Consider the following 27,554-nt stretch of genomic DNA (forward strand, 5'->3'; position numbering starts at 1 on the left):
CTAACAAGGACTTTTAATTCTACAAAGCATTATCACTATTTACTGCACATTAGACCTTTCCTTTTGTTAAGTTTAGACAGCGGCTGCTAAATAAGTAAAGGCTTGTCCCTGACTTTCCCGACACAGCCGATGCTCTTTGGACTCCTCTTTTCTAACAATGTCATAATTGGAGACCCTTAATCAAGTGGTATAAATTTCTTAAACCAAAGTGTTTCAGGAAAATATATTAAAGTATTTTAAAACGATCTCGTCACCTGTATTTCATCATCATTTGTCCCAGCCAGGCTTGGAAAAAGGCCATGACTACCAGAAGAGTAAGTCCAGAAAATGCAGAAGCTTCTAACATATCCCAGAGCAGTCCCATCAGCAGTGCCACTTGTAAAGGTGCAATCCATACAAAATGAGCCAGAGCAACACCCTGTGGAAGCCCGCAGCAGAAAAGAATAATAATACAAGTTACAGATGTGCTCTGAAAATTACATGAAAAGGAAGAAGTCGTTAAAGTGACACTTTGAAAAATGTAATGAAGGATGGTACAAATATTTCCAGTAGCAAAACAAGTTTATAAAGGAGGATTTGTGATCCTGAGCACATAGCTTTCTGCGTGTTAGCTATGATGACAGCGCAGCAACGCATACACATTCCACACCTAAACTTTGATTTTTGTAAGGCAAAGTTCAGTCTGTGATAGTCTCTTCGCCATGTATATGCATGAGGAAAAATCCCAGCTTTGTAAAAGTAAACAGAATTTGCCATCGATGATGGCTTTTTTAAACCACTGCAAGATGAGGAAAATACGCAGAAGAATCTTCCGAGAGTGATTTAATCTGATATGGGAGGCAAACATTACTTTGGTGAAGAGGTGACTGTTGAGTGAACACAACTAATTCGAAACAGATTGCTGTCTATTTCAGTCACATTCATTCACACGGGGAAGATTGGACCGAATCCTGTGACCAGGCTGCACAGGGCCAGTGCTGCAGTGTTACTGCAGCTACACTGCTGCAAGGATGGGGCACTTGTCCCAGCTTGCTCAGTGCTGGCTGACATTGCTCCACGTAGTAATATAGTGCTTAAAGTAAATATACTCTAAAGTTTCAGCCATGTGTCTACAGTCTCTCTGCTCTTGCTTCTTTCATAGGAAGCAAACCTCGTGCTACCAAATAAACATACATGCTGAACAGAAGTTCACAGAGTTTGCACTCCCCAAAGCCATTAGCACAGATTTACCTCTCTGTCTTTAACGAAAGAGAAGTTTTACAGGAGAGACTGGAAGCATTGTCTAAGACCGATGTGTTTGGAATGATTCCTAATAAGGTTTTACATAAATACTTATTCTGACTTTTGGGAGAGTGGGTAATAGTAGCAACAGGATGCTGAATGTCATCACTTGTTCAACACCAGAAATGGACCGGAACACCTTAGTGAAAAGGTACATCGATCAGGAAAAGAGGATGGAAAGATTGAACCAGCAAGTTCTGACCCCTTTGAAACCAAATGCGTAACCCAGAGGTTTCCTGGCAGGTTCTCACTGGACTGTAGAACAAGCATGTTTTTAGGGTATACCTTGATTTTAGGTTTCCTCTACTGATCAGCATAGGAGAATGTCCTGGTTTGAGCAACACAGGATTGATTTCTCTTTTGGTAATTTTACTTTTCAGTAAGGTCTCTCTAATGTGTGGGAAAACTGCATTTTTAGAAGACTCTAGTGTCTGAATTTGTGAAAATATTTACTTTATAGCCAGCTATAGTATGTGTCTCGGTGTTTTTGAGTTAGCCAGGTGCAGGGATGAGGAGGACTGAGACCCAGGCACTTGACCCAAGCTGGCCAACAGGGTTATTTCATACCATGAACGTCACATTCAATATTGATTATGAAGTTTGCTGAAGAGTTTCTCCTCTTCTGAGATGGCTGTGATCCTGAAACTTCTTGCCCCGCTGCCAGACCCCTGAGCCCTTCCCTTCCTCCCGAAGCCATAGCACTCACAGTGTCTGACATTTACTGTCCACTGCTGGGAGTGCACAGCTTCCTACGGATAGAATTGGCTGAGAATAATCTTTGCATATTCTGTATTAGTGTCAGGATCAATATTGGTTCTTTAGTGCTATTAATGTTAATTATTTTGTACTGTTCTATTAAATCTGTTTATATTTCAACCCTCGGGTTTCCTTGGCTTTTCCCAATTCCCCTTTCTGGGTGTGGGGGGATCATCGGGTGATAGAATAATTGTCTAAACGACAATAAATTGTTGTGGGTTCCTCAAACCATAACAGAGATAAAGGATGTCATAAGTATCAGAACAAGCATTTCCATGACCATGCGCCAACACATTTTCTTAAGGCAGTGATTCATTTTATAGGTACAGTGAGCACTCAGCTCAGTCTGTCATTTATGCTCCTTCCTTCCTCAATATTTGTCATGAACAGCTTGAAGTATTGCATTTGTATTTGGTGGATCACCAAGTGGATTAAACAACCGATGACGTACCTCATCAAATTTGTTCAGATTGTTGGAAAGAAGACTGACCAATTGTCCAGTGCTTATTTTATCTAGAACTCTGCTTGACAGTTTTAAGATCTGTAAAAGAAAACAAAACCATGGGAAAATGCTCATGTAACTCGTCCCCATAAAACAGAATAAAAGCAGATAAAAAGAACAGGCAATGGTACAGTAGTATAAATAACAATTCACTTCTCTGCTTATGCTATAAAGAAAGTCTCATTAAACTTGTTATTTATGTCACTTGAATTTAATATAACCTTTAAATTACTTTACAAATATTGATTTATCGACTTAGTTCTTGCTTTCTGTTGCATATTTTATGTATCTAGATATATATGCAAATGCAAGTTTTAATTAAGCATTCATGCTGTGTGCTGCTGTGCATCCTCAAAAATCTCCTACTGTGCTTATCTTGACAAATATTTTTGAAAGATGTTTTCACAGTGAGCTTTATACTAGAGTAACTAACGTGTTTGTTTAAATTAGCTGCTTTTTTATTGGTAAAAGCAAACGCCTCTTCAAATCTTTGGATTTGTGAATATGCGATGCATCGGTATGTGTTGATTCTTCATGCTACAGAGATCTCACACAGTATCTTTCAAACTCAATCCCTTCTATGTTATATTTATTGTTTAAATCTTCACCTCTAATCCTCTTTTGAAAATATTCCTTGGCCACCAGCATATGTTATTCTTCCTTTGCAATACGTGTGCATAAGAGGAGCACAGTGGCAGAACAATTAAGGCATCTCACCCCATATCCAGCAAGTCTGAACTCACGCAGAGGCTGACTTCGGTTAAACCAGCTGTAGATGAGTATTTAATTCTTTGGACTTAGCAAACTGAGAGCTGCCAGAAACTGATGTTAGCCACATTATTCTTTTGTGTATTTTGTGTACAAAACTATCAATCTTTCAACAAACTGGCCTGAAGATTACGTAGGCTACAGACAGAGGTTGGGCTTTGAGTGGAAATGAAACAATTACCTTCTTATAAATCAAGCTAAACATAGCTATCCTCATTTGCATTCCTATATGTTGAAGACCAAATATAGCGGGGTGTATGAGTAGTGTTCTCACGAGGAAGAGAAGGCACAAGCCAATGCACAGGTAGTAGGCTATGGATCTTTCATCAGAGTTGTCCGGATCATAGGAAGCTATTATTCTTCCCAGGAGAAGGGGTTGCACAGATTTGGTTACTTCCTGCAGATGGAAATGAGAAAAATAATTCTGGTCAGATGTTTGCTCATTTTTTCAAAATAGTTAACATTTTAATTTCAGGCCCTACCAACTGAGATTTACAACTTTATATCTTAAATGAGGAAGCCAAGTCTGCTTGTTGGGCAAACCACAGAAAGTTGCAGTTATTGCACAGAAGAACTGACAACTCACTGCTGTCTTAATCTGCGATGCTTCTGCTACTCCCCCAAAGCAAACCTAGTTTGTAAATTTAGTTTGATCGTTTCCTACAAAAGCGACACCTGAGATTAGCTTCCACATTTGCTTTTCAGCATTGCAATGGATTAGCCACATCATGCGGCTGAAGCCAGTTTAGCAGGCTGGGGCTCTGTTTTAGCCCCTAGGGAACAGTTCTTACTACGCTTCACTGGACTTAGAGGACACAGGAAGACTCAGAGCTCCTGAAATTAACACCACCAGCACAATTCAGTGAAGGTATAGCTAAAACATAAAGTAAACAGAAATAGCAACGGAATTAAAGTATAAACAATTTGGATCATCCTACTCAACAGTTCTAGACACTGTATCCATGGTTGTAACCAAAGCAGGATGAGAGGGCGTAAATGGTAAGGGATGCAAGTTTAACAGAGGGTCCAGAGAGAAACCAGTCCCTCCTGCATTGGCAGCCCCAGTGCTCCCCACCTCGGGATGAGCAACACAGTAGAGAACCAGAGTAGGAGAGGAAAAAGAGGCATTATCAGACTGCTAAACTGCAAGGCATCCAAATGATCTGCTATAGCCCTGACTTTACCTTAGCCCGCTATTACATTTGTCCCCAACCTACTTTTCTGTTGTAATTAAACCCCACTAGCGTTATCTCACCTTTGCCTTCCATCTTCCTTCACATCCCCATCGTTCTCATACTTTCACTCCTATAATCTCATCCTTTTCCATCTCTGCCTCTTGTCCCTTCTTTCCTTCCCCAAACTTTCCCCCCAAACTGCAAAAAAAAACATCGGTGTGCTGTGGTCTAACAATTTGCTTCAGCTTCTGCATGAGCTTCTGAAGGGTATGAAGTATGTATGTGCTCCTTTGCTTCGTTGTTATATTCTGTGTAAAAATACTTAGTGTTAGGAACTTTCATGCATGTCTCCTTATCCTTCTTTGTATTGTGTCTCAGCAGAAAGAATCTGGTAACTTCAAAAATAGCAAGAAACTATTGAATTCTTTTTTGTACAGATGTGTTAAATTCTGGCAAAAAGTTGTTGGTACTGCCTTCCAGCTGAAAACCACACAGACCACTATGCAGAGACTCAGACGGAAGTGAACTAGTGAAGTTCAGCTGTAATTAATGTTTTACAGTGATAAATAGATTGGGAAAATCCCCTTTAATTTTTTTCCTTCTCCTTTGGGTTCCTTTTATTCTTTTACACAGGAGCACTCCCAAGCACTTCTACAACCTGTACCATAACCCCTTCTGAATGTCACTCTTGGTGGAGCTGATATTCATCGTTCACTTTTACCACAGACGAGATGACATTTTACATCTCAAATAGCGTACCTGTGCTACGCACTACATTTCCCCAATCAAACATCACTTTGCCCCAACACAAATGCTGTAAACCTGGAGCCGGCTTTGACAAAGACTTCAGTGTTATGAGCAGGCAAAGAGGGGAGTATTTATTAAAACACACATGACCCAAAGCAGCTGTGCTTAGACCATACGCGTCCCAAAGTGGCAAAACAAAACTCCCCAAAACTCACAAAATACAAAGCAGTCACATTTCAAGGACAATGCGGTGCTTTCAAACTCTCAGAGATTCCAAGATAAGCTTTTATATATAGGCTTAAAATAGCAAGATTTTTTTTTTTTTTGGTATTTACTCTTATTGCAGTGAAAATGCCACTCTCTGCTGCTCTGTTTGTTGTGACTATAAAGGTATTGCATACATGCCTAGCTCGCTGGATAAAAGGGTGATTAACAGACTAAGGGTAGAATAATGGCTGGCAATAAGCCAAATCATTTGCTGTCTCATGGGGCGTAAAAATCTCCTGGTTTACAGTGGGGATTTATCAGCTTACTTACCAAAGATATTATTATCTAGTCTACATACAAATGAAAGCAGAACTACCTGTTTTTCATTTTTCCTCTGTAACCTCAAAACTACACACTGATATAAATATGGTTAAATAAATTGATTAGAATGACCTGTCTGAAAAAAGGCATGGGATTTGTGCACCTAACAGAAAATCCGGTTTTCAGGAGTTGTATTTTTCCTTCTCCTGTCCTTGCTCTTCCCTCTGAATTCATCATAGGCCATTGAGAAACTCAGAAACGTCCCCCTCACAGAAATCTTAATTAAAAGAGGAAAGATCTTAAGAGAAATAAGAGTATGACACAGGATACCGTGCTAATCTGACCTGGTATGGTTATTCTTACGCAATGAGAACTTTTACATTACGTGTATCCCCCATATGCTCAATCACTCTGCATTTGAAGACAATAATGCACATCTCTGTTTTGGCGTATGCCCAAGAAGTGCTTTGGAACTTTCGTATCCCTCCCTGCCTCCTCACTCACACCCGTGACCTATATGCGAGAACTTCAGGAAATCCTCATTAGGGTCCTTTGGGATATGATACTAAAACCATTTCTAAGGTAATGTTAGCAGCTGCTGTGCCGGAGTGGAAATATATATTTCATGGGGATGAACACAAGAGAAAAACGTAAGTAGAATCAAACTGATCCTCACAGCAAAGCACCCAATTTGTTAGCCAGGATTGTGCTAAAAAGCAAGATTTTTGTTTCGCCGCCATACCACCTTTTCTTTAAACTGCAAGGAGCATCTGCTGATGAGGTGAAGCGTGGAAGCTGTTTCGAACAGCAGGGGAGCAGATACATTAAGTGCAGTAACTCACCGTGCCTAAACACAACGTTATTTACGAGGGAGAGTGGTAGTACTCTAGGGGGCCGGAGCGCAAGTGTCCACCTTGCAATAACATCATTACCTACAGCGCATGAGGGGAAAGGGAGAGGCGGAAAAACTACTAGACCTAATGAGAGCAAAGCTGTGATGCCCGTTGCAAGACAACTACACAAACAGCAGGGATGTCAGCAGAGTTTAAACCACGCTCCAAGAAAGGTGCCGTGAAAACGGCTCAGGGATTAGACAACAGAAGAGCTGGAAGGAAAATGAAGTTCAAAAGAACGCACAACTTGGTTGCTCCGATGCCAATACGGCACAACATCCTGTCCTCATTCAAATTAATGGCAAAGCTCCCATTAATTTCCGTGAGCAGGGCCTGAAAAGAACACCAGCACCTTTAGCAGCACGTTTTTCCTCTTGCAGCTTTCAATAAAATGAATCACGGAATCACTGAGTTTTCAGAGTTGGAAGGGACCTCTAGAGATCATCTAGTCCAACTCCCCTGCTAAAGCAGGGTTGCCCAGAGCACATTACTCAGGACTGCATCCAGGCGGGTCTTGAAAATCTCCAGGGAAGGGGACTCCACAACCTCCCTGGGCAGCCTCTGCCAGTGGTCTGCCACCCTCACCATAAAGAAGTTTTTCCATGTATTTGAACGGAACTTCCTATGTTCTAACTTGTGCCCATTGCCCCTCGTCCTGTCACTGGGAACCACTGAAAAGAGCCTGGCTCCATCCTCCTTCAACCCACCCTTTAGATACTTGTACGCCATAATAAGGTCTCCCCTCAGCCTTCTCTTCTCCAGGCTAAAGAGTCCCAGCTCTCTCAGCCTTTCCTCATAAGGGAGATGCTCCAATCCCTTAATCATCTTAGTTGCCCTTCGCTGGACTCGCTCCAGCAGTTCCCTGTCCCTTTTGAACTGGGGAGCCCAAAACTGGACACAGTATTCCAGTTGTGGCCTCACCAGTGCAGAGTAGAGGGGGAGAATGACCTCCCTCGACCTACCAGCCACACACTTCCCTATGCAGCCCAGGATTCCATTGGCCTTTTTGGCAACAAGGGCACATTGCTGGCTCATGGATAATTTACTGTCTACTAGGACCCCTAGATCCTTCTCCTCCGAGCTACTTCCCAGCAGGTCCACCCCTAACCTATACTGGTGCTTTGCATTCTTCCTCCCCAGGTGCAGGACCTTGCGCTTGCTCTTGTTGAACCTCATTAGGTTCTTCTCTGCCCAGCTCTCCAGCCTGTCCAGGTCACGCTGGATGGCAGCACGGCCCTCTGGGGTGTCAGCCACCCCTCCCAGTTTGGTATCATCAGCGAACTTGCTGAGGATACACTCTGTCCCCTCATCCAGCTCATTAATGAATATATTAAACAAGATTGGACCGAGTATTGACCCCTGGGGGACACCACTGGTTACAGGCCTCCAACCAGACTCTGTGCCACTGATCACAACCCTCTGAGTTCTGTCCCGCAGCCAACTCTCAATCCACCTCGCTGTCACCTCATCTAGCCCACACTTCCTCAGCTTCCTAATGAGGATATTATGGGAGACAGTGTCAAAAGCCTTGCTAAAGTCAAGGTAGATGACATCCACGACTCTCCCCTCATCCAGCCAACCAGTTATAACATCATAGAAAGCTATCAGATCAGTCAAGCATGATTTACCCTTGGTAAATCCATGTTGACCACTTCCAATAACTTCCTGTTCCTCAACGTGTTTGGAGATGACATCCAGGAAGACTAACGATAAAGGAATCAAGAATTTAAACTAAGATTTAACGTTTCCATGTTCATTGTGAAAGGTGCAGATTTTGTTTCCTATGTGCTGAATTGAACATATGTGCAATTTTTTAAAGAAATGAAAAAATGAAAAAAAGAAACCACAAAGAAAGAATATGACTCAAAAATCCTGCAGTCCTGTTCTGTCCTCACCTGGTCTAAAATTGTACTCCATTAAAAAAGTCCATGTGGAGAAATCAACCCTGCACAGACCCACACGTGCATGCCCACATACATCTCGGTTGCCTGTACTCTGGGAAAGGAAGTTATCCTCAAAACTGCCTGCAAAATCCCACAGACATGGCTTAACTTTTAATAGGATTGCATTACTACGAAAGTTTCGGCTGGCAGACTCTGCAGGAACACCTATTATAGTGTATGGTAGGCTAAATTTCTAGAACTGCCATCATATTTTTTAAATGCAAACCTGACATGAATAAGGAGTTGCTGGCTTGGTGAGGAAAAAGGTTAAAAAAATTAAAGGCGGTAATGAGATGGCAGGAGGAAATAAAAGACAGAATTGGGTAGAAGTCCACAAAGAAAGCGTCTCGTCCCAGAGAAGAGTCACTAGAAAAGGTGAAAGAGTATAGCGAGAAGGGTTATTACACAGCCCCTTAGTTAGCAAGAGGCTCTGTCCTAGATGGCTAATTGCCCTACCTGAACAAAGACGAACAATTAATTGACTCATCAACTTCTGTTCTACTTTGCCTCCTGCCAGTCCTGTGCAACACTCAAGCAGCCAGGGAGTAGCCCAGGGTTTGATGTGGAAAAGCCCTCCGCAGTGACCACAGGCAGCACCATAACCACCATCTCCTCTCCCTTCTCCTTGCGCAGCCCTTGTGTATGGAGAAGGCAAGCACAGCGTGTCTCCAAACCAGATCTGCAGCAGTGGAGACTTCAGACTAAGTGGCAGTGAGAGGAGACCTGAGGCTCTTCATTAGTGACGAGAGTCCAGAAGTTGGAGGGACTTAAACCGGGAGAGAACAAAGCTGGCTTGGAAGCTAATTCTCGATTCCCCTATTTTTAATTAGAATTTGTGTACACACGCTTGGAGTGTATCTACATTTTATCTTTTCGCTTCTTTCTGCTGGATAAAGAACTTTTTCACTCTAGGTTTTGTTTTGGTTTTTTTTTCAAATCAAACCTTGGTGCTGAGAAATTTCAGAGTTGCTCTTTATGAGCTACAACTCGGGGACAGTCTAAATGTGATTGCAAAAGATTAAGACCTATAGGGTTTGGGGTTTTTTATTTTGAAACCATAAAGCAGCATAACAGAATGTGTTACATCCTAAATTTTTATAGACTAAAAAGAATGTGAATGCTGCATTTTGAGGGAAGCAATTTCCATTTTCTTTAGAGAATGTCTTCCTTTTTCTTTAGACCATTTTGCTTTGTGACTTTCTGATTCTATTACTGGTACTCATTTCCCCTGGACACGGTGTTAGAAGAGAAAGAAGCTGTCAGTTTTTCCATAACCCTTAGGGGAAGTGAAATTGTAGTCCGTTATTAATTATCCAAATCAAATCAACAGTGATCTAAACCAGAACATTTGCATTGTTAGCAGTCCAAATTAATACACTTAGGAATATTTTACAGGCCTTTCATCCCAGGACCCTAAAAAAAATTATCTATTTCATAAACTACAAGACCAGCCTGTCTTTTACACAGCCATGTAAACAGGAGGGACTCCATGGAAGTTTATTGGGGTGGAACAATTCCAGCATAAAACTAGCAGAAATCAGGCTCCAAATTCGATGCTTAACCTGAAAAATGTTCTTTGACCTGAAACGCTGCCTGATGCATTAAAACTTTTCACCCTTAAAAAGTTCCCTTTTAGTGCTGAAAAGTCTGCATGAAGTTAAGGACTTGTGGTTTAATTTTCAGGATATTTTTATTTATGTTTCAAATGATTTATACAGAATTATTAAAGTGTGAGAGTATAGGTGTCAGTGTGGTTTCACTTAGCGTACACATACATGGCTGCCATAGAGCGGATTATCATCTTTCTTCATCTACCTACTAGAAGATCTACCCAGCTTGAAATTTCCCTTCTATAGAGGAATCAGTAGCAAGTTCATGGACACGATGACACGTCGCTACACTACTCTCCCCTTCCTGCCTGGGAAAGGGGTCATTAAGGCATGAAGGTTTGCACTTCTATAACTCTGCTATTTTCTTAGAATAGTTTCTTGGGGTACTTGATAGGAAGGCAGAAGAAAAGAGAAGTTTGATTTTATAGCACGCAACTTGAACTTCAGAGATGTTTGTGACCTATTTTCCATGAATTTCCCTCACACTCTTCTTCTGCCCAATCCATGATCTTGAAAGTAGAGCTAAACTAGAGCACATTCAACACTAATGCCAGTGGAATCAGTTCCTTTCTGTATCAACCTTCCAAAAATAAAAATCTGGCCTAGAGATCCATCTCCCATCTGAAAACACTGACTGGCTGAGTACAACCAACCACTGCAAGCCATTTGGGCTGTTATAGCTGCAGTTTCTGATGCCACAGAATTTTGAACAGAGAAGCGTGGAGTTTAATATCTCACTTTTACTACTAAATTGCAGAAACTTGAAAATAGCATGGATATTGAACGTGCATATTGGCTAATGGTAATTTTCGGATTCACAGTCTGGCTATCCAACACACCCACTGAGACACCATCAATAATAAACTATTTTCACAGCTCCTAACCCCGGTGATAGGATTGTCAAACAGGTGGCATTTGGTAAGTCGGGGTAATCCTAACTAACATGTTGGAAGGGTGATAAACATAATCAGTTCAGACTTTCACATCAAGTTCCTCATCATACATTTTGGAGCACTAACAGCACCACGATCCAAGCATATTTCACAGGGTTATTTATGCAGAATCGCTACTACTAATGAAGACAACCTGTTTATTGCATACATAAACCTGAATAAAACATTTAACTATGAGGCTGTTTGACAGTCATTTTGACAAAATTGACTGAATTGTGTGAAATTTCACTGTCATTCGTTTTAACGTAAGGGTAGAAAATTCTTTAGAAACCTCTTAAAAAACATAACGTGGGAAAATAATTTGTTTGCTTCAGCAGCGATAGAAAAATTCAGGTGCTCTACCTGTACTTGGAGGAGCATATGCCATCACCTAGCACTACGTACATTTCAAAATTATTAATATGTATGTTTCAAAAATATTAAGACAGTATCAGAAAATACTTTTTTTATGAAGGTCCATGAGTATCTCTCTGTATTTATCATCTTTATAAGCGATACACAGAGCAAAATCTGCAGCTATTCACAGGATTCTCTATTAATTTAACAGTCTCTGAGACTTGAATCTATTTATGGAACACTAAACGTTTACTGAAGAGAAGAACAAACCTTACCCCTAAATATAACAGTATTCCATAGAACAAAAATTTCCAGAAAAAGCATCGTCGAAGAGCATTAATAAGTTTGGGTTTTTTCTTTGAAGTTGCCAGCTCTCTGTCCCATTCTCTGAAAAGGAACCGAAAAACAAGACCATTAAGTTGCGTGAGCAAATACATGGGTCTACGGCTCTGACATACTTCAATTCACTCAAGTATATCCAAGGAGATTTAACTAAGGTGGCTGATGAAAGAAAGCTTTGCAGAGACCCCAAAGACCTGGCCCTCTTTGACTTGGTAGATCAATAAAAGTTCAAACCTAGTTCAGCCACATATTTGGCAGTTTTAAATACTCAGCCATACATCACCCTGCAGGGAATTAATTCATGAAAAGGTCACATTGTATGTTTTAAGGAAACCCGCTGTACTTAAGACCAAAGCACAAATAACAGGCAAATAAACGTTTTGGAGCTCTTCCAGTCTGCAAAAAAGAAAACACCAACAAAGCATCAAAAATGTGACTTTTCTACTACACAGCATTATTTTTAACCCGTGTTGCTGGAACAATAATTTTCTGTTTGATAATAAATGTTGATCAGAAGCAACGTTACATACAAAAAGCAGGTTTAGTCAAAATTCAACTCACAGATTAAAGCAGTCCTATGAATTTCCTCAGCTCTTTTCCCCGTTTTTCAACAGAATATTAAACAATCGGAACATTCCATCTATAAACTATCAAAATGCATTAAGCATACCGATGTTGCCAATACTTTCCACCAGTTTTGAATACATATGTCACACTGCAATTAAGTTTAATTGGATTGGCCCAACAGAACAGACATTAGCTGCCCCAGCACACCGGGGAAAACTACACCAAAGGCTGGGGGAGAGGGACCGGATTTAGGCACTTGTAAGATTTAGTCCCAAGTGTAGCACAGTTTCTCAGTTAGGACCCACTGAAATAGGGTAGAGAAGAGAGGAAAGTCAGGGCATGTATTCTGCAGAAGCAATCGGTCTTTCAACAGTGGCATCAAAGGAAATTAAGAATGTCATTTGGTTGAAGAAAAAAATAATACAAGGGTTTACAAGGATATTTTGGGAAGAAAGAACAGCAGAACAGGGAACTAACATTGAAACTGTGAGTTTAGCCTCGCTAGTCAATGGACAAATGTCACAGGTACCTGTATATCGTAATTCAGAGCATCTAGGTAATACATCTGCACCAAGGATTCCAGTCAGCTCCAAAGGACAACTGTGTGCTGAATGAGAACACACTTGACCCAGTCAGTGGGTGCAACCAGCTTGCTCCCAATGCTATTTAAACATTTTATCCAACAGCTTTTTAATGAAAATTGCAGTGTGATTCCTGAAACCAAGTTATTTCATGAATCTTTCATACCTTTCTAGTTTTTCAGAGAGATTATCAGCAGAGTCTGCAGAAGGGATTTGATAAATATCTGACAGCTCCAATCGTCGTCTGTAACCCTTTCTCAAAATTGGTTTTGTCCATCTAAGCCAAAAAAAAAAAAAAAAATTACCAGTTTCTGAGGTTAATTCTGGAGTTGCATTGTCTCACCCTGAATATTTTGTCCACACCACAAAATTGGTTTTGTGCATCTAAGCCAAAAAAAAAAAAAAAATTACCAGTTTCTGAGGTTAATTCTGGAGTTGCATTGTCTCACCCTGAATATTTTGTCCACAGCACCCCAGTATGTCTATGTGCACACGGACGCACGTACACACACACACACACAATAGGACATAATATAGTGCAGCTCTGCATCATATTTACAAAACTATATTGACAAACATAACATTAAAAGAAAAATTGCAAAAGTGTTGCATTTTATCAGTTTTGTGGTGGGATAATGCCCCAAACTTCTCATTCAGTCAGTAGCAGACAAATAAACAGGGGACTGAGACCTTTGTACTGTATTTCCAAATATGTCTTATGTCCATATAAATGAATAATAAATCAGAACTATGGTAAATTGGATGTATAGGTTTCATTCCTATTAGACAGAAAATCTTAATATAGCTTGAGTGTTCCTTTGACAGCTTACATCACAGCATTCACTTAACAACGGATGAGATCTTTCACAGGACTCCTCATAAGATCTTCATTGTGTCCATCATATGTAAACATTTTGCATTTCTTTTTTCAAATGTCATGTTTAAAAATTTAATATCAATTTAAAGGATACGCTGAATGAAGACAAAGCAGGAAAAAATTCTAGAATAGCTACTCTGTAGAGAAAATATTCATAAGTATTTACTAATTTTAATCGAACAATTCAGCTGCTGAAAGGCCTATGAATCCCCAAGTGCCAACTTGTACAAAATTTTGCAGCAGGTTCTGTTTGGACATCTTTTCGAAAGCACAGGACTAAAACAAAACCTAAACAAGCAAACATAAGAACTAATGGTGTATTTTGAAACTGAGTTTCTGTTTTACTGCCATTGTTAAAAAATATTTCCTTAAAAAAACTTAAATGCCTGCAAAAGAAGTAGCTTGTCGCTGATTGCTGCCATGCTTCCACACATACACACAGTTTGCAAAAGAAAAATCTGCATGATTTATAATTATGATAAAAGTCATGATCTGCAAACCCTCAATCATTTCTGAATTTTTTGTTTTGAATTGTCTTTACAGACACCAGTTAACAAAATTGCAGAAGAAATGCAATAATGTTTCCAACGGTCACTCAGAAAATACAAACAGCTTATTGGAAATGCTTACTCGTATGCATGTAAGAACATGTATCATATACACAAAGCAATCCTCGTTCTCAATTGCAGCCTCTGATAGTGCCAAGAGGTCGATACGAAGGTAAAGGAACATCATTAGACACTACACAAGTGCAAAAAGACCTCAGCACAACAGTTAAAGCCTATTTGTGTGCAACTGTGCAGGCACACATGCACACTCTCACATTTACTTTAAGAAAATTATGAATCGAAGGAGACACCAGTCTATAATCCCCATAATTCAGTAAAGCACAAAGATATTTCCCACTGCACACACTGCAAAGAGAATGTGTTCTAAGAAATTAGAAGATTATCCTTCATTTCTGCAATGAGACTACAGTTTCAGATGAATCATACGGGCTTTGTCTCAGCCTTTGACACCACTGTAGCTGAGAAATAACACAAAATTCATGGTACGTTACAGCAAGGCAGCTAGGAAAGTCCGCTTCGGAAAGTCATTGGTAAAACACCCAGAAACTTTATTGCTACGGGAAACAGGGGCCCATGTTTTCAGGGATGTAATCAGATTGATTAGAAGAATACTTTTCAATTTAAAATAATACCGTTATGTAAAAGTCTTTGATGGACACTGCAAGTCATAAATCAGCTATTGATTTGTATTTTGACATCTCCCGATGGCAGAAAGGATCAGTTGCTTTTGGCTTTGTGCACATCTTGTGCAGAAATGGCTAATCCCTGTCCTGCAGGAACAAAAGCTGTCATGGACTGGCTTCACCGAAAGTTCTGTATACACAGATATTTTGGCAATGATAAAATGAATGAAAGTGATGGGATACTAAACCACTACTGCAGCTAATGCAAGTAAGCAACAGTACTTCCTAAGCAACCTCTTTAATTCCCAATACAGTAGCTAAGCAATAACCTTGCTGAGCCCCTTAATAATACTTTGAGACTGCAATAAGCAATTCCCAACTTGTCTTGACAAAAGAGAATCATTTACAGTTTCAGGCCTTGAATGAGTTGGGAAAACATTTTTCATTGCACTGTTTCCCTCCACACATTCGATTTTAGTTATACGTTTGATTAGCACCTACCCTGGCATTTTGCCACGGCCTGAAGTAACAAAACGTGACGGCATTCAGAAAGCGAGCAGAGAGGCTCTATGATCTTTGGGGAAGGCAGCATGCTTAGATGATCTCCTGTACTCCTAGAAACGTCTCTTGGTCTACTCGGCTTTTAACCAGGGGCACTTATCAGCACCACCCAAATGACGCGGTCCCTAAACCAGCCTCCTCTCCCAAGCCAACAAGTTCAATTTAGCGCAGTCCTTGTCCTCATCTCTCTGCTCATCAGGGTAGCTGCAACTATGGTAGACAAACTCCTTCAGCCAGGAAGGAGCGCTGCTGACCCCTTCCTCCAGGGACCTCCTAGTCTGCAGCCAGGTTCCTGCCGCAGGCTGCCGGCAGGGCTCGCGCAGAGATGTTCATCTCCCAGCTGCCCTGGCCTTGCTCGGAAGTCCCACCCTAACTACTTCTGGCCAGTTTGTGAGCTGTGCCAAGTGGCTTCGGGTTGGAGTGGTAATCGTGGGAGGAGCTGGCCTGTCACGTGCTGTTTGTCTCAAGGTAGATTTTCAACAGCTGCTTGGGTTGTGCTGTCAGGAACTGTGGGAGACAGTATATATTTTATTAAAAGGAATATACTAGACCTAGAACACATAAATACCTCCTAAACCCAACCTTTTGCCAGGTTCCAACAGCATCCCGTTTACCATTAGGCTTCAGATTCTTTGCAAAGATTTGAAATGCAAAATGGCTCTAAAGTTCTTTTAACTGGCAATATAGTCTGTAGTTATCAATGTTTCTTTGTCACCAGGTAATGCAGCTCAGTCAGAGTTTCTCAATGAATATGGCTCTTCTCTTTTTTGGCTTAATAGAAATGATTTGCCAGCATTAATTCTGGGTTTTTTCTTCTTGTGGTTGCTGAGAACGAGAAATTTCTTTTGAAAGGAAGAGAGCAAGAAGGAAGGGAAACAGATTGGCTTTACAGCATTATGTTAGCAAATGCCACCGGATTACTGGCTGGCATTTAATGAACTCTTTCACAGAGAAACCTGTAGTGCTGTCAGAGTTTTGCCACTAACTAGGAATGTTATTATGGGTACACACACACGAAACCCAGCAGGGGACAAGTTTCAAGGGTGTACAGTAGGAAAGAAGAAAAGAAGGGAAACAAGTTCCACCTCTATTATGGACTGCCTGTAGCAAAAAATAACTTACAAGCTTGATATGTAAATACCATATTCACAACACGCTGTTTTAACTTCTCTTTTGGTAGATTTCTAACGACCATTTCTTTGTCATTCACTTTAGCAATATACAATAGATTTCTTACCACAGCTATTTCTTTCTCCAGCACGTTCAGCCACTTGAGCAAATTGTACCGATAGGACAGATGTCTTTGGCTTTCCAGAGAGTATTAACACCGACTGATAACTTGTCAATAGGATTTGACTCTCCCGTAAGGCTGCTTTGCATGGCACTGAAGACAGAAGGAGCCTCCGTGTTGCTAAGCCAACTGCCCAGATCTTCCTCCCGGCCGCAGGGATTCCCTGGCTCCATCAGGCCCTTCAGGTCAAGAAGCACCACGGGGTGTTGGGCCAGTGACAGAGCAGTGGGGATGGGCTACTCAAGACCTGCAAAGCAGAGCAGCTCTCCTGCAAGGGGCCCTGATCAGGCTGGTACCATCTCAACAGGTGCCCTGTGCACCACCACAGCAGTATCTACTGAGCAGCGCAAAGGCGACCATGGCTTCGCTTCTCTTACAAAGCATTGATAACTGTGCACAATATACATTCCTCCTAAGGAACTGGACCTAAATCTTGATGGAGACAGAGCAAGAAAAGTGCCTCTGGCTTTATCTTATCTCTTCTTTTAACAGTTAAGGGGAGAGGGGGCAGGGAACATAATCAAGCCATAATTACAATGATTTGGAACTTAAGTTTTACAAGGTGTTTGTAGAGCCCAGAATTCCTAATGACAGCAGGAAAAGACCGAGGTACCACATAGATCTCAGACATTCCCAAAGGGTGAAACCAGACCGGAACTCTGTCAGAGACTCTGCACTTCCATCCTCTCCCAGAAGATAACCATCACTCCGGCGGCAGCACAAATTGTAAATTGTTCCTTACTTTGTACTGTACAGCTCTACTATGCTGGAAACTGTTTCTCCAGAAGAGCATCTGCACCACAAGCCCTCTTCTCTGAGCATCCTGCAACGCTGCCGTGAAGGGTGACCCCAGCTCTGCAGGATCCGTGCTAACAGATGGGACAAGTCAGCGCAGCCACGGAGAACAACTGCCAGGCATCACAGACTAATTCCTGTGCCGAAATTACCCTCAATAGAGTGAGGTTGCAGGTATTTTGTGTCAAACGGTAACCTGCTGAAATAGCACGCTATATATTTTAAAAACTATAATAAAACTTGAGCATTTTTCCCCTTTAAAAACAAGCAAATGCAACACTGAGCTTAATATTTACATATAATTATTGCAGGGTTTCAACAATGGAAGGTAAATGCAAGCCCTACTAATTTCTGCTTTGTTTTGTTTTCCCCCAGATCACAAAAATTAAGATTTAAATTTCTTCAGTCATAAACAGTTCTTCCCCTTGAGGTGTTATTTGACATGGAAAATATTTAGCAGTATCGACTCTGCCACTAGCTGTGAGCAGCACCATTTTAAGAATAATCAATGTTCTGCTGAAACCCCAGGATTTCAATAGCAAATCTTAATTAGGATTACTCCACAGCAATTCTTGGGAAAGACTTGCTTTTTTATGCCCAGTTTTTGCAAAGTGACACTTACTCAGTTTGTTATCTACTTTCTAAATGCTTTGGGGGATTCAGATTTTTAGCAGAAATTCAATACTTTTTCGTTACAGTTAGTAAGGTAGTCAAAGTATTTCCGTTTGCAGAAGTACCAAGAGCTATTTTTGAGAGAAAACAAAGCACATTAGGGATACAAAGATATTTAAGTTGTGCGAGATGCAAGGACAGAATACATTCAATGTATTAAAATCTGTTGATTGTTCAGATACCAAAGTCAATTGTAATATATGCCTCAAATATTTCTTTAACGAAGCTATCAAAATAAAATAGTGGTCATGATGTGCTATGAACAGTGTTTGCAAGGCTGTTTCAGCATATATCTACAGTGATACTGGCCAGGAATGGATGTTTCTTCATCTTCACTCTTTTTCTCAGTTATATATCCCATAGCAAGAATAAGAGAAAGAGATTTCTTTCTCCTAGTCCTTTGAAAGACCGAGGAACGTTGCAGAAAGTTTGCATCAGCAAAACTGTTGCAGAGCTGTGCTATTCATGATTGAACTGAATTTTAAAATCTCCCAGATGTGTCACTAATGTGAGAGCAACAAAATCCACCCAATTTAGCACTCCATTGTCTTAGCCATGCACTTATAGATACATTTCATAACAAATTGGCACACAGTTGCACAGCGGGTGCAATGGCCCCTTCCAAATCTGTAATTTGTTCCAACCCCAGTGACTGATATGTCATCAGGTATAAAAACCTTCACAAACTGGTAAACACATTTGCGGCAGTTCAAACAGGGGAAGGGGAGAGTAGAAAGATTTTTTTTTTTTTATTTAAATACCAAGCATCAAAATGTAAATCGCCTCTACAGTAATATGGAATTAATCCTGAATTAGGGGCTGCTTCTCTTACTTCTTGCTCTTTGCCATCTTCTCCGTATCCTGGTATTTGATGCTGCTACTCCTCAGCCTGAACCTTGCAAGTTAATGAGAATTCTCATAGCTTTTGATTTCCAAACTGATCTTGGGCTTTGAGCAAAGTGACACTGGTATTTTTTTTGTTTTGTTTTCTTTGTATTTGTTACCTCCAGAGAAATAAAAGGACCTCAGATTTTATAGATTAATCTTAAACTGAGTTAAGTTGAAACAAGTTAAAGTGAAATATCAGATCGACTCCAATACAATAAAGGTTCATAACCTCTATTTTTAAAAGTTGAAAAAAAAAGTTTATTAAAAGATAGATAACAATATTAAAACATGGGAATACACCTGAAACCGAGTACTTTTCCCAGCTGTCATTTAGGATTTTCTCCTAAGGAGAAAACGGGCAATGCCTTGCCCATGGAATCAAGGCATTAGTCCCGCAGGAGGCCACCCCAAGCACTGCCTTTCAGGGTCGATCCCCTCTCCCACCTACCCTCTCTTGAAGGAAGGATGCTTAGCCATAGCCGACAGGCAGGAGGGTTCTGGTTTCAAGGGAAAAACAATGCCGTTTCTTAAACATCTTAAAAGCCTACTTATTGTCTCCTAATTTTAGGAACTTCATGACAATGTGGCCTTGGTTTAGCTACTTGCTGACTGTGAAAATGCTTGTGCAGATCCCTTTGCTTATATGAGAGGGAGTGATATGTAAACACAGACTGTGAGCTCTCGCTCATCTCGCTCAGGCATTCACCCTCTCTCATTAAAGGCAGTTGAATTGCATGTAGATGCAATTTACATTGCAAAGTTTTGCAATGTGTATCACTAAAGTCTTCTTATACGCTACACTTTAATTTGACCTTTGATTTATTTATTTTAGAGGACATAATGCAACATATTATTACCCAGACATCAGGTTGGCACCATCCTGCCCCCACAACCGATATACCTACATACATGTGCCGCAAAGCAGGTGGGTGAAGAAATAATAAAACTGAAAAAAAAAATACAAACAACAAAAAACCCCAACGAGACAATGGCAACCTGTAGAACTCTCCTGCAATAAGTCAGGCTATTCTCACCAGTTTGAAAATTAGCATACTCAACAAATCCTAGATATTCAGAGACTGAGACTCTTTTGCATGAAAGAGGCAACCATCGTTCTCTGTAGAAATATTCTGAAGTAACTTTGTCACACCAGAAATACTCTTGTGTAGTTAAAGACCTGGACAGGAGATCTCAGGCAGTCTGCCCCGACTCCACCACGTGCTCCCTGGACAAATCACAATCCTTGTACACCCCACTTTCTTCTCTACAGAACTAATAAGGAAACTTCTTTTTAGCCCATCCTTTGTGCTATCTACTTAGACTTTACATCTTCAAAACAGACTTCCTTATCAAATATTTTCCAGTCCCTAATACAGTAGACTTCACGTTTCTATTAGGGCATTTAGAAACCTCTATAATACAGATAATAAAACTACTTTCCATGTAATTGCCTACAGTATTAAAAAAGAATTCAAGGATTTGGATGGATTATTTTCTATCCCACAAAAATCAAATAAGCATGGAAGAGAATAAAAAGGTTCAGACGGGTCCTCAAATCTTTCAAAAGCTTGATCATTTAATTTTGAGTATCAAGATGGTAAGTCTTCCTCCTGCAGGAGGAAAAGAAGCTTTACATATATTTCAGAAACTCAGATGCAACTTGATAGAGGCAACCATGCTTTGGAGGTAAAAAGCAGCCAGAGAAGGGCTATGCAGGTTTTACACTTCTGCTCGTTAGACCGAAGATGCAGTAGAAGGCTGACCCAAGGACACAATTTAGCCTTATTACTAGAGAAGGTATTCCTGTGGCTGAAATTATTTCAGAGCATCCTTTTGCCAGCACCCTTCAAGTTTCATATTTTACCTTGGAAATATTGGTACAAGTCAAATTTTCAAAAGTAGTCCAAAACTTGCACGCACATCTTTGAACCACCTGGGGGCTGACTTTCAGAAGTAACGAAAGTTTGCCGTTTCAAACAGGTCTGAAGGGCTGGTAGATCAGTGGCTCTTCAAGGACCACTTGTGGCAACAGATAAATAAACGACCAGGCAGCCTCACCGGCCCAGAATCTGTGCTGTGGCTGCATCTGTGCCTGGTTACCACTAACAGCCGGGTTTTACGATACTTGGGATCGGCGAAAGGCAGGTCCTCAGGACCAGACCCATAAAGCACCTTAAGAATATACTATAAGAAATTGGCCTTGTATGAGTGTCTAAGGCAACTGAGCCATCACACTGTGCAATTCAAGCCCCCTGCTCATAGCTGCCAATGTACTCAGGGGCTCCCTACTCAGAGAGGGAAGATGAGCAAAGATGCTACAGCATAGGGGATGCTCCAAATCTATGTTGGATATGACAATTTCCAGATACTTGCCCTCCAGAGTGAAATTTATAGATGTGAATTAGGTCTTTAAGCTTCCTATACAATACCTGGGATATTTAGGAACTCAAGACTGTTTCAGGAGAAGTCCTGAGGATGAATGTACACATTGAATCCCAAACTTCTTCAGGAAAATAGGCACATAAATCCTTCTCTATTCAGGAATCAAAATCTTAAGTACCCTCTTGGTATTAAATCCTAAGATACATAGTTCAAGAATAGAGCAAAGACTGCCTAGGGCAGGTCTGGCTTTAGTTCCTTTCTCTGAAGGGATTCAAACTAATTCCCATGACAATGCCTATTCAAACCAGAAACTGTCTTGGTCAAGGCACTCTCAAACGTGCAATTAAGACTGAATGAAGCTAGAAAGAGCGAAAGAATAACCATGGGCTAGGTACTTTCAAAACTTAAGTCCTGGATTCTGTTATCCACCCTAAAAGCTTCGTAAAAAGTGCCCTCAGACCAGAAATCAGGACTTGCAAACGAGCTTCTTACCCTGTAAACTACGCAGTCACCCTTGCCCTGATGCTTTAAAAAGATTAGCTGAGCCAGAGATAGAGAACTAAAACACCTTCACTACCATACCCTGGTAACACTGGTCCTACTTCCTAGAAGAGGAAAGGTGTAGAATTGAATTCCTTTTCCTACCTCTCCCAGCGCACACACGGCAGAAGAAGGAATCCAACATTTATCCCCTACATGCTAAATTGTTCTTGGAACCGCTGAACAGCTGGGTAAAAAGGTGGGAGGTTACTTTTTCTCTGGTCTGGAAAGAAAGAAGCAACTAGAGCAGGTCTGATGGACTGAGCCCGCTAGAGGACATAGCACAAAAGCTGCCTGAGTTTGTATTTCTCATCTGGATTTAATAAGGAATCAGACACTGAACCACTCAGTCCAGCCAAGACAGTTGTCACGTTTGGTACTTAACACAGCAAAAGTATATGCTTAGATGTGTTGGACAGGAGCACAAGGATTGCTTTTTGTGAACTTGTATTTAAATATCAAAATTTGCATGTAAAAAAAAAAAAAATCAGAATTGTCCCAAAGTTGCAGCCATTTCTGAAACTCCAACAGTAACTCTGTGTTCCATTTATTAACTTGCCTTAATAAAACCATAACAATACTGCCTGATCTCAGTTAATCTACAATAAAAACTAGGTGATTGCAAAGTACTCTGATGTTGTTTGCTACAAAAGGTATGGCCTCAACCCTGCAAAACTCCAATATAAGTAACTGTTATAAAGACAAAAGTGAAGCTTCACAATGAATACGAAGGTAAAGCATATGACCATATGACAGCTTCTGCATAAAACTCTATTTTCTTTAAATAAGACAAAAAGTTGCCAGTGCACAGATAAATGTCTTGCATGTGGCTGGGAACAAAAGGGATCAACTCTGAAAATGTAATAAGGAAACTAAAACAAAACACAAAAGAAAACCCGAAACCCCAAACACTTAGTATCTAGTGTTTTGCAAGTGTCATCCTAATGGAAGATCACAAACCACTTGTCCACACCTCATTTCTCAACCACCAAAACTCAAGTTTCTAAACAAAAAATTGTTCAAATTTTAGGATGAAAGTTGATTTTTAATGTCTAAATACTTTCTGTCATGACCACCCCAAGCAAATCTTTTTTTTTTTTTTTTTTTTTTTTGCCCCACCAGTGTTGCTAACCTTGGAAATCCAACAAAAAGTAACATTTTCCCTAAGATACTACTTGTATACACATGACAGCTTCTCACTTTTTGGCATAAAGAATTCAGAAAAAAATGTACGAACAATACTGAAACATGTCTAAACTATTCAGTTATGAGCGAGGAGCTCCATTCTGACTTTAACACATTTAAACCTATCCCTCCAGCCCAAACAGGACACACTACAAAGCAATAAAACCTTGCCAATACATTTACAGACATTGGTATCAAGACACTGATAACAGTTCGTACAATATTAAATAATAATTTTACATTTATCAGCAAGATTTCCTGAATAACAACAACTAATACTTTAGCATCACTTCTGCTAACGTGACCTTCAACTTATTGCATTATATCCAGATCAGTACTTCACACATAATCGCATGGAAGCCTCCTGTAAAAGTTACTTCACTGAAGCATTCCGCAATGTTGTACTTGAAAGCAACTATTACATCATCGTTGGAAAAGGCAATATTTTTCCATACACTCCTTTTTGGTTGGGTTTATTTTTTTAAAAAAAGAAAGAATTGACGACCGATTTCAGCTATAACGCCCTTGAGTTCCGTCTCACACGTTCTCATGGAAGTAAAGCATGTACTAAAATGTAGTGCTGGAGTGCTTTACTAAATAGGATCAGTATCAGAAAACATTGATGTGTTTAGATTCAGTTAAAACACTAACAGAATCGTCTGACATCTTAGAAAATCTTGTTCCAATCTCACTCATTAATCACTATGTTGTGGACGTTTCCAGTTGAGTGGACAGGTCTCTTGTTGCTGGTATGTAGCAAATGCTACTGACTTTGTAAAGCTGGTCACAAATATTATGCCTCCAAGTACTGTGAAATTTGTATACCTTGATGAATCTTTCCTCTGTGATAACTTACCTTTTAATAATCTTTAGCATTGATCCCAATCTACTTTCAATGAGACAGAAACTGATGAAGTCTTTGAAGACTGAAGGGATGCATTTTAAAACAAGGTAGCATGTTTCATCACTACATATAATGAATGTTTGTTTTTTTTTTTTAAGAGAAAGACATCCGTGCTGACAATTTGGATGTAATACACTTTCATATCTTGTGGCTTTCACTTTTGTGACCTTTTCAATTATTTCATATAACGTTTGTGAAGAAACAGACATTCACACTGTGTGCGGTAAAACACAACTAAGCAGAGACTTTGTCATTCACAGAAACATCATTCCTAAGGTATTAGAACCATATTAGACACTTTATAGATGTACACATACAATTTTGGCTGTTCTTACCCAGCGAACTGAACATTTACACGAAAAGCCTGACTTTTCCATGAAACAATGTTACTATAATATTTTGTAAAGCAATTTCTCTGCTTTAGTCAATATTCATCATAAACATCTCTTTAACTTTATATACTTAATTATTATCTCTTCAGTTACAGTCAGATAGCTGGTACAATATAATGTATCGTGCATGATAAGCATGATTCAAACATCATTTAATTGACTTAAAGACTTTGATCTTAAAAGACCAGGTCAGACCCAAGGACAGTTAATTATGCACTTAATGAGCATGAAGTGCATCTGGTTTCAGCCACAGGAACTTTAGCTAAGGTAGGAATCAGACGTATATTTGCTTTATCTTACTGGGTTTTTTTCTTGACACCTTCAGTATCACAGGTCCTAGGAGAGCAGTACTCTGATAGAAGTTTTTCAAATCAATAAAATGAAACAGGACAAGTGGTTCCTTGAGCAATGACGTTAATATGCAGCATTATTTCCTACAGATTTGTAGCTTATACTTGGCAGGAGCACTGACTGAAGCTTCTTGGAGAATTTGTAAAGGCTTACACTCCCATCATCCACGCTCCCTGGCTCTAGCAGCATTTGAGAGCAGGTACGGCTTCTTTCCAGCTGCAGGACCACTGGAGGACACCTCTAGGATCCTCACCTTTATCTGGATGTTTGTAAAACTTTAGGAACTGGTTCTGTTTGGGATCCTTTCTTGCTAGCACACCTGGATAAAATGAGCCAAGGCGGAGGGGCAGGCAAACAAAGCGGTTCCAACAAAGTGATTCGTACAGACCCATTTCCCTTAAGAAGCTTTAAAAAAGGTCCAGGGCCAACTGCTAGAAAGGAAAGCTACCCCAAAAGGATTCAAAAGTGAGTTAAAAGCCCTCAGTTGCTCAGGCAGAGCCCTCGTGCCAATGTTATGGTTTTACATCACGTGTTTCCATTTCAGTCACCATGTTCGCATCTTACACAAGATTTCCTCCCTCCCCTCCCTGCTGTGTGAAAGACCCTCAAGTAACAAAAGGGGGGAACCAGCACCCTGGTGAAACCAGTCATGTATGGGCCAAAGCCAGAAAGATTATTTGCTCTTTCCAGTTGGCAATGTCATTTCTAGCAATGTCACATAAAACATGTTCAGGCTTCTATATTGTCTTATAAAGTACGTTGTGCCCAGGTGTTGGTATTGGCTCTTTCTTGTCCTTTTATTTTAAGTTGTGCAAAAGAAAAGACTTTGCTTGTAAGAGAACACTTTCAAGGTTTACAAGGAACTGGTTCCAGTAGGACCTTACATTACACTCACACACTGAGCAAACGCTGAACAGCCAAAAAGCCAACCAGAAGGAATCCTTGGTCTGACAGTTTCCCCCCTGCCCCCCCCACCCCACCCCACTGTGTTCGCCCAGTTTACGGTGAAATAACAGATTAACTAGTTGAGCAATTTACCAAAGGTTGCTCAAATTATGTCATAAATTCATCTGTCCGGGTCCAGCGAGGGTTTATGACACCTGACAGACAAAGCCCGTTCCTGGCGCTCAAACCTCAGCAACAACAACAACAAAAAAGAGAGACCCCATCATCCGGCAGCAAGCGGGGCTCCCACCGCTCTCCCCACAGACCTTTGCAAACCTAACTGGCGCCCAGCGCTCGGCCCCCTTCTCCGCTGGGTAAGGGGGGGGGGGGGAGGGGACCCCCCGCTGAGCCCCCGCTGAACCCCCATCGAGACCCCTCGCACCGCCGCTGCCCCGCGCCGGGGCTCTCCCACCTGAAGAAAAGTTTGGAGAAGATGTTCGCCTTCTCCAGGGGGGACCTCTGCATGGTGCCCGGAGCTGCGGTGCGGTGCGGTGCGGTGCGGTGCGGTACGGTACAGTACAGTACAGTACGGTGCGGTGCGCGGGGGGGGGAGGGGAGGGGGGGACCGGAGGCAGCCGCTAATCGCCGACGCCTGTCTGTCCCGCTCTGCTCCGCTCCGCTCCGCTCCGCTCCCCTCCCGCCGCTCTCCCACCTTATCCGCTCGGGCGGCTCTGATGTCACCGCCGCCCTCCTGCCCCTGCCCCTCTCCCCGCCTCTGCGTTGCCCAAGGTTCAAAAGCGGGAGGGTTGGGGGACCGGCCCCCGCGCTGCCGCCGCCGCCTCCTCCCCCGCTCGCCTCCCTCCCCTCCCCTTTCCCTCCCCGCCGCGCCCGGCACCGCGCACCGGGCGCGCCCCGCGGCTCCCCCCGGCTCCCCCCGCGGCCGCTCGCACCCTCTCCGCCCCGGCTGCCTTCTCGTTTCCCGGCTCCCCGCCCGTTACCTCCTCCCGCCGACTCTACTTCGCCAGTCACCACCCCACGCCGCGACCCCGACCTCCCCCCCGGCGCTAAGCCCCTCGCCACCCTCTGGAGGTCACCCCTCCAAACGAGCCCTCTGCCCCCGCTCCGGGGCAGTGGGGACAGCGCAGCGAGGAGGACACCCCCCCCTCGGAGCACGGAGGGAGACTCTCTCGCCCCCACCCTCCCCGCAGCAGAGCCTGCCCCAGCCCACCGGCTCGCTATCCCCCCTGAGACCCGCGGGAGCCGAAGCCGGGTTTAGCGGGTTTTGGCTTGGGTGGGCAACCGGGGCCCGAGCCAGAAGCCCCCCGTACCCCCTCACACCCCCACCCCCCCCGGCTGCCCCTACACCTGTGCGCGGTCCCGCGGGAGAGCGCAGGGGGCGGACGGTGAGCCGAGGGGAGAATAAATGCGAACGGCAAGAGCAGTCATGCCCGCTTTAATACTCTCGCTTCAGTCTTTCAAATTTTCTGGCAGGCACAGCTACCTGCACCGAGAGGGACGGGGACTGAAGGTATATCCTTAAGAAGTTTAGCCCCAAACCCCAGATTTAACACTAAAGCCGTTTCTCAAGCGCTGTACGCGCGCCGTGCAAACAAAAGCACCGCTTTCAGAGTGCACGGTAGAAAGCACGTTTAAAAGA

At 41.8% G+C, this 27,554-nt stretch overlaps 1 protein-coding gene across 2 annotated transcripts in view; it reads right to left on the minus strand.

The window, feature by feature from the left end:
* Positions 1-26,422, minus strand: part of CFTR (CF transmembrane conductance regulator) — a gene marked incomplete at both ends in the record, with an annotated part of 91,007 nt that extends 64,585 nt beyond the window's left edge. For both annotated transcript variants that reach the window (XM_082479818.1, XM_082479817.1), the window contains 6 exons: positions 255-418; positions 2,489-2,578; positions 3,489-3,704; positions 11,768-11,879; positions 13,149-13,259; positions 26,370-26,422. In XM_082479818.1, the coding sequence (XP_082335944.1) occupies positions 255-418; positions 2,489-2,578; positions 3,489-3,704; positions 11,768-11,879; positions 13,149-13,259; positions 26,370-26,422 (746 nt within the window). The remainder of the gene's footprint in view (positions 1-254; positions 419-2,488; positions 2,579-3,488; positions 3,705-11,767; positions 11,880-13,148; positions 13,260-26,369) is intronic.
* Between the last annotated feature and the right edge of the window lie 1,132 nt (positions 26,423-27,554).

The sequence above is a fragment of the Vanellus vanellus genome (assembly GCF_965231255.1).
Source record: "Vanellus vanellus genome assembly, chromosome: 1".
In the NCBI taxonomy this organism is placed as follows: Eukaryota; Metazoa; Chordata; class Aves; order Charadriiformes; family Charadriidae; genus Vanellus; species Vanellus vanellus.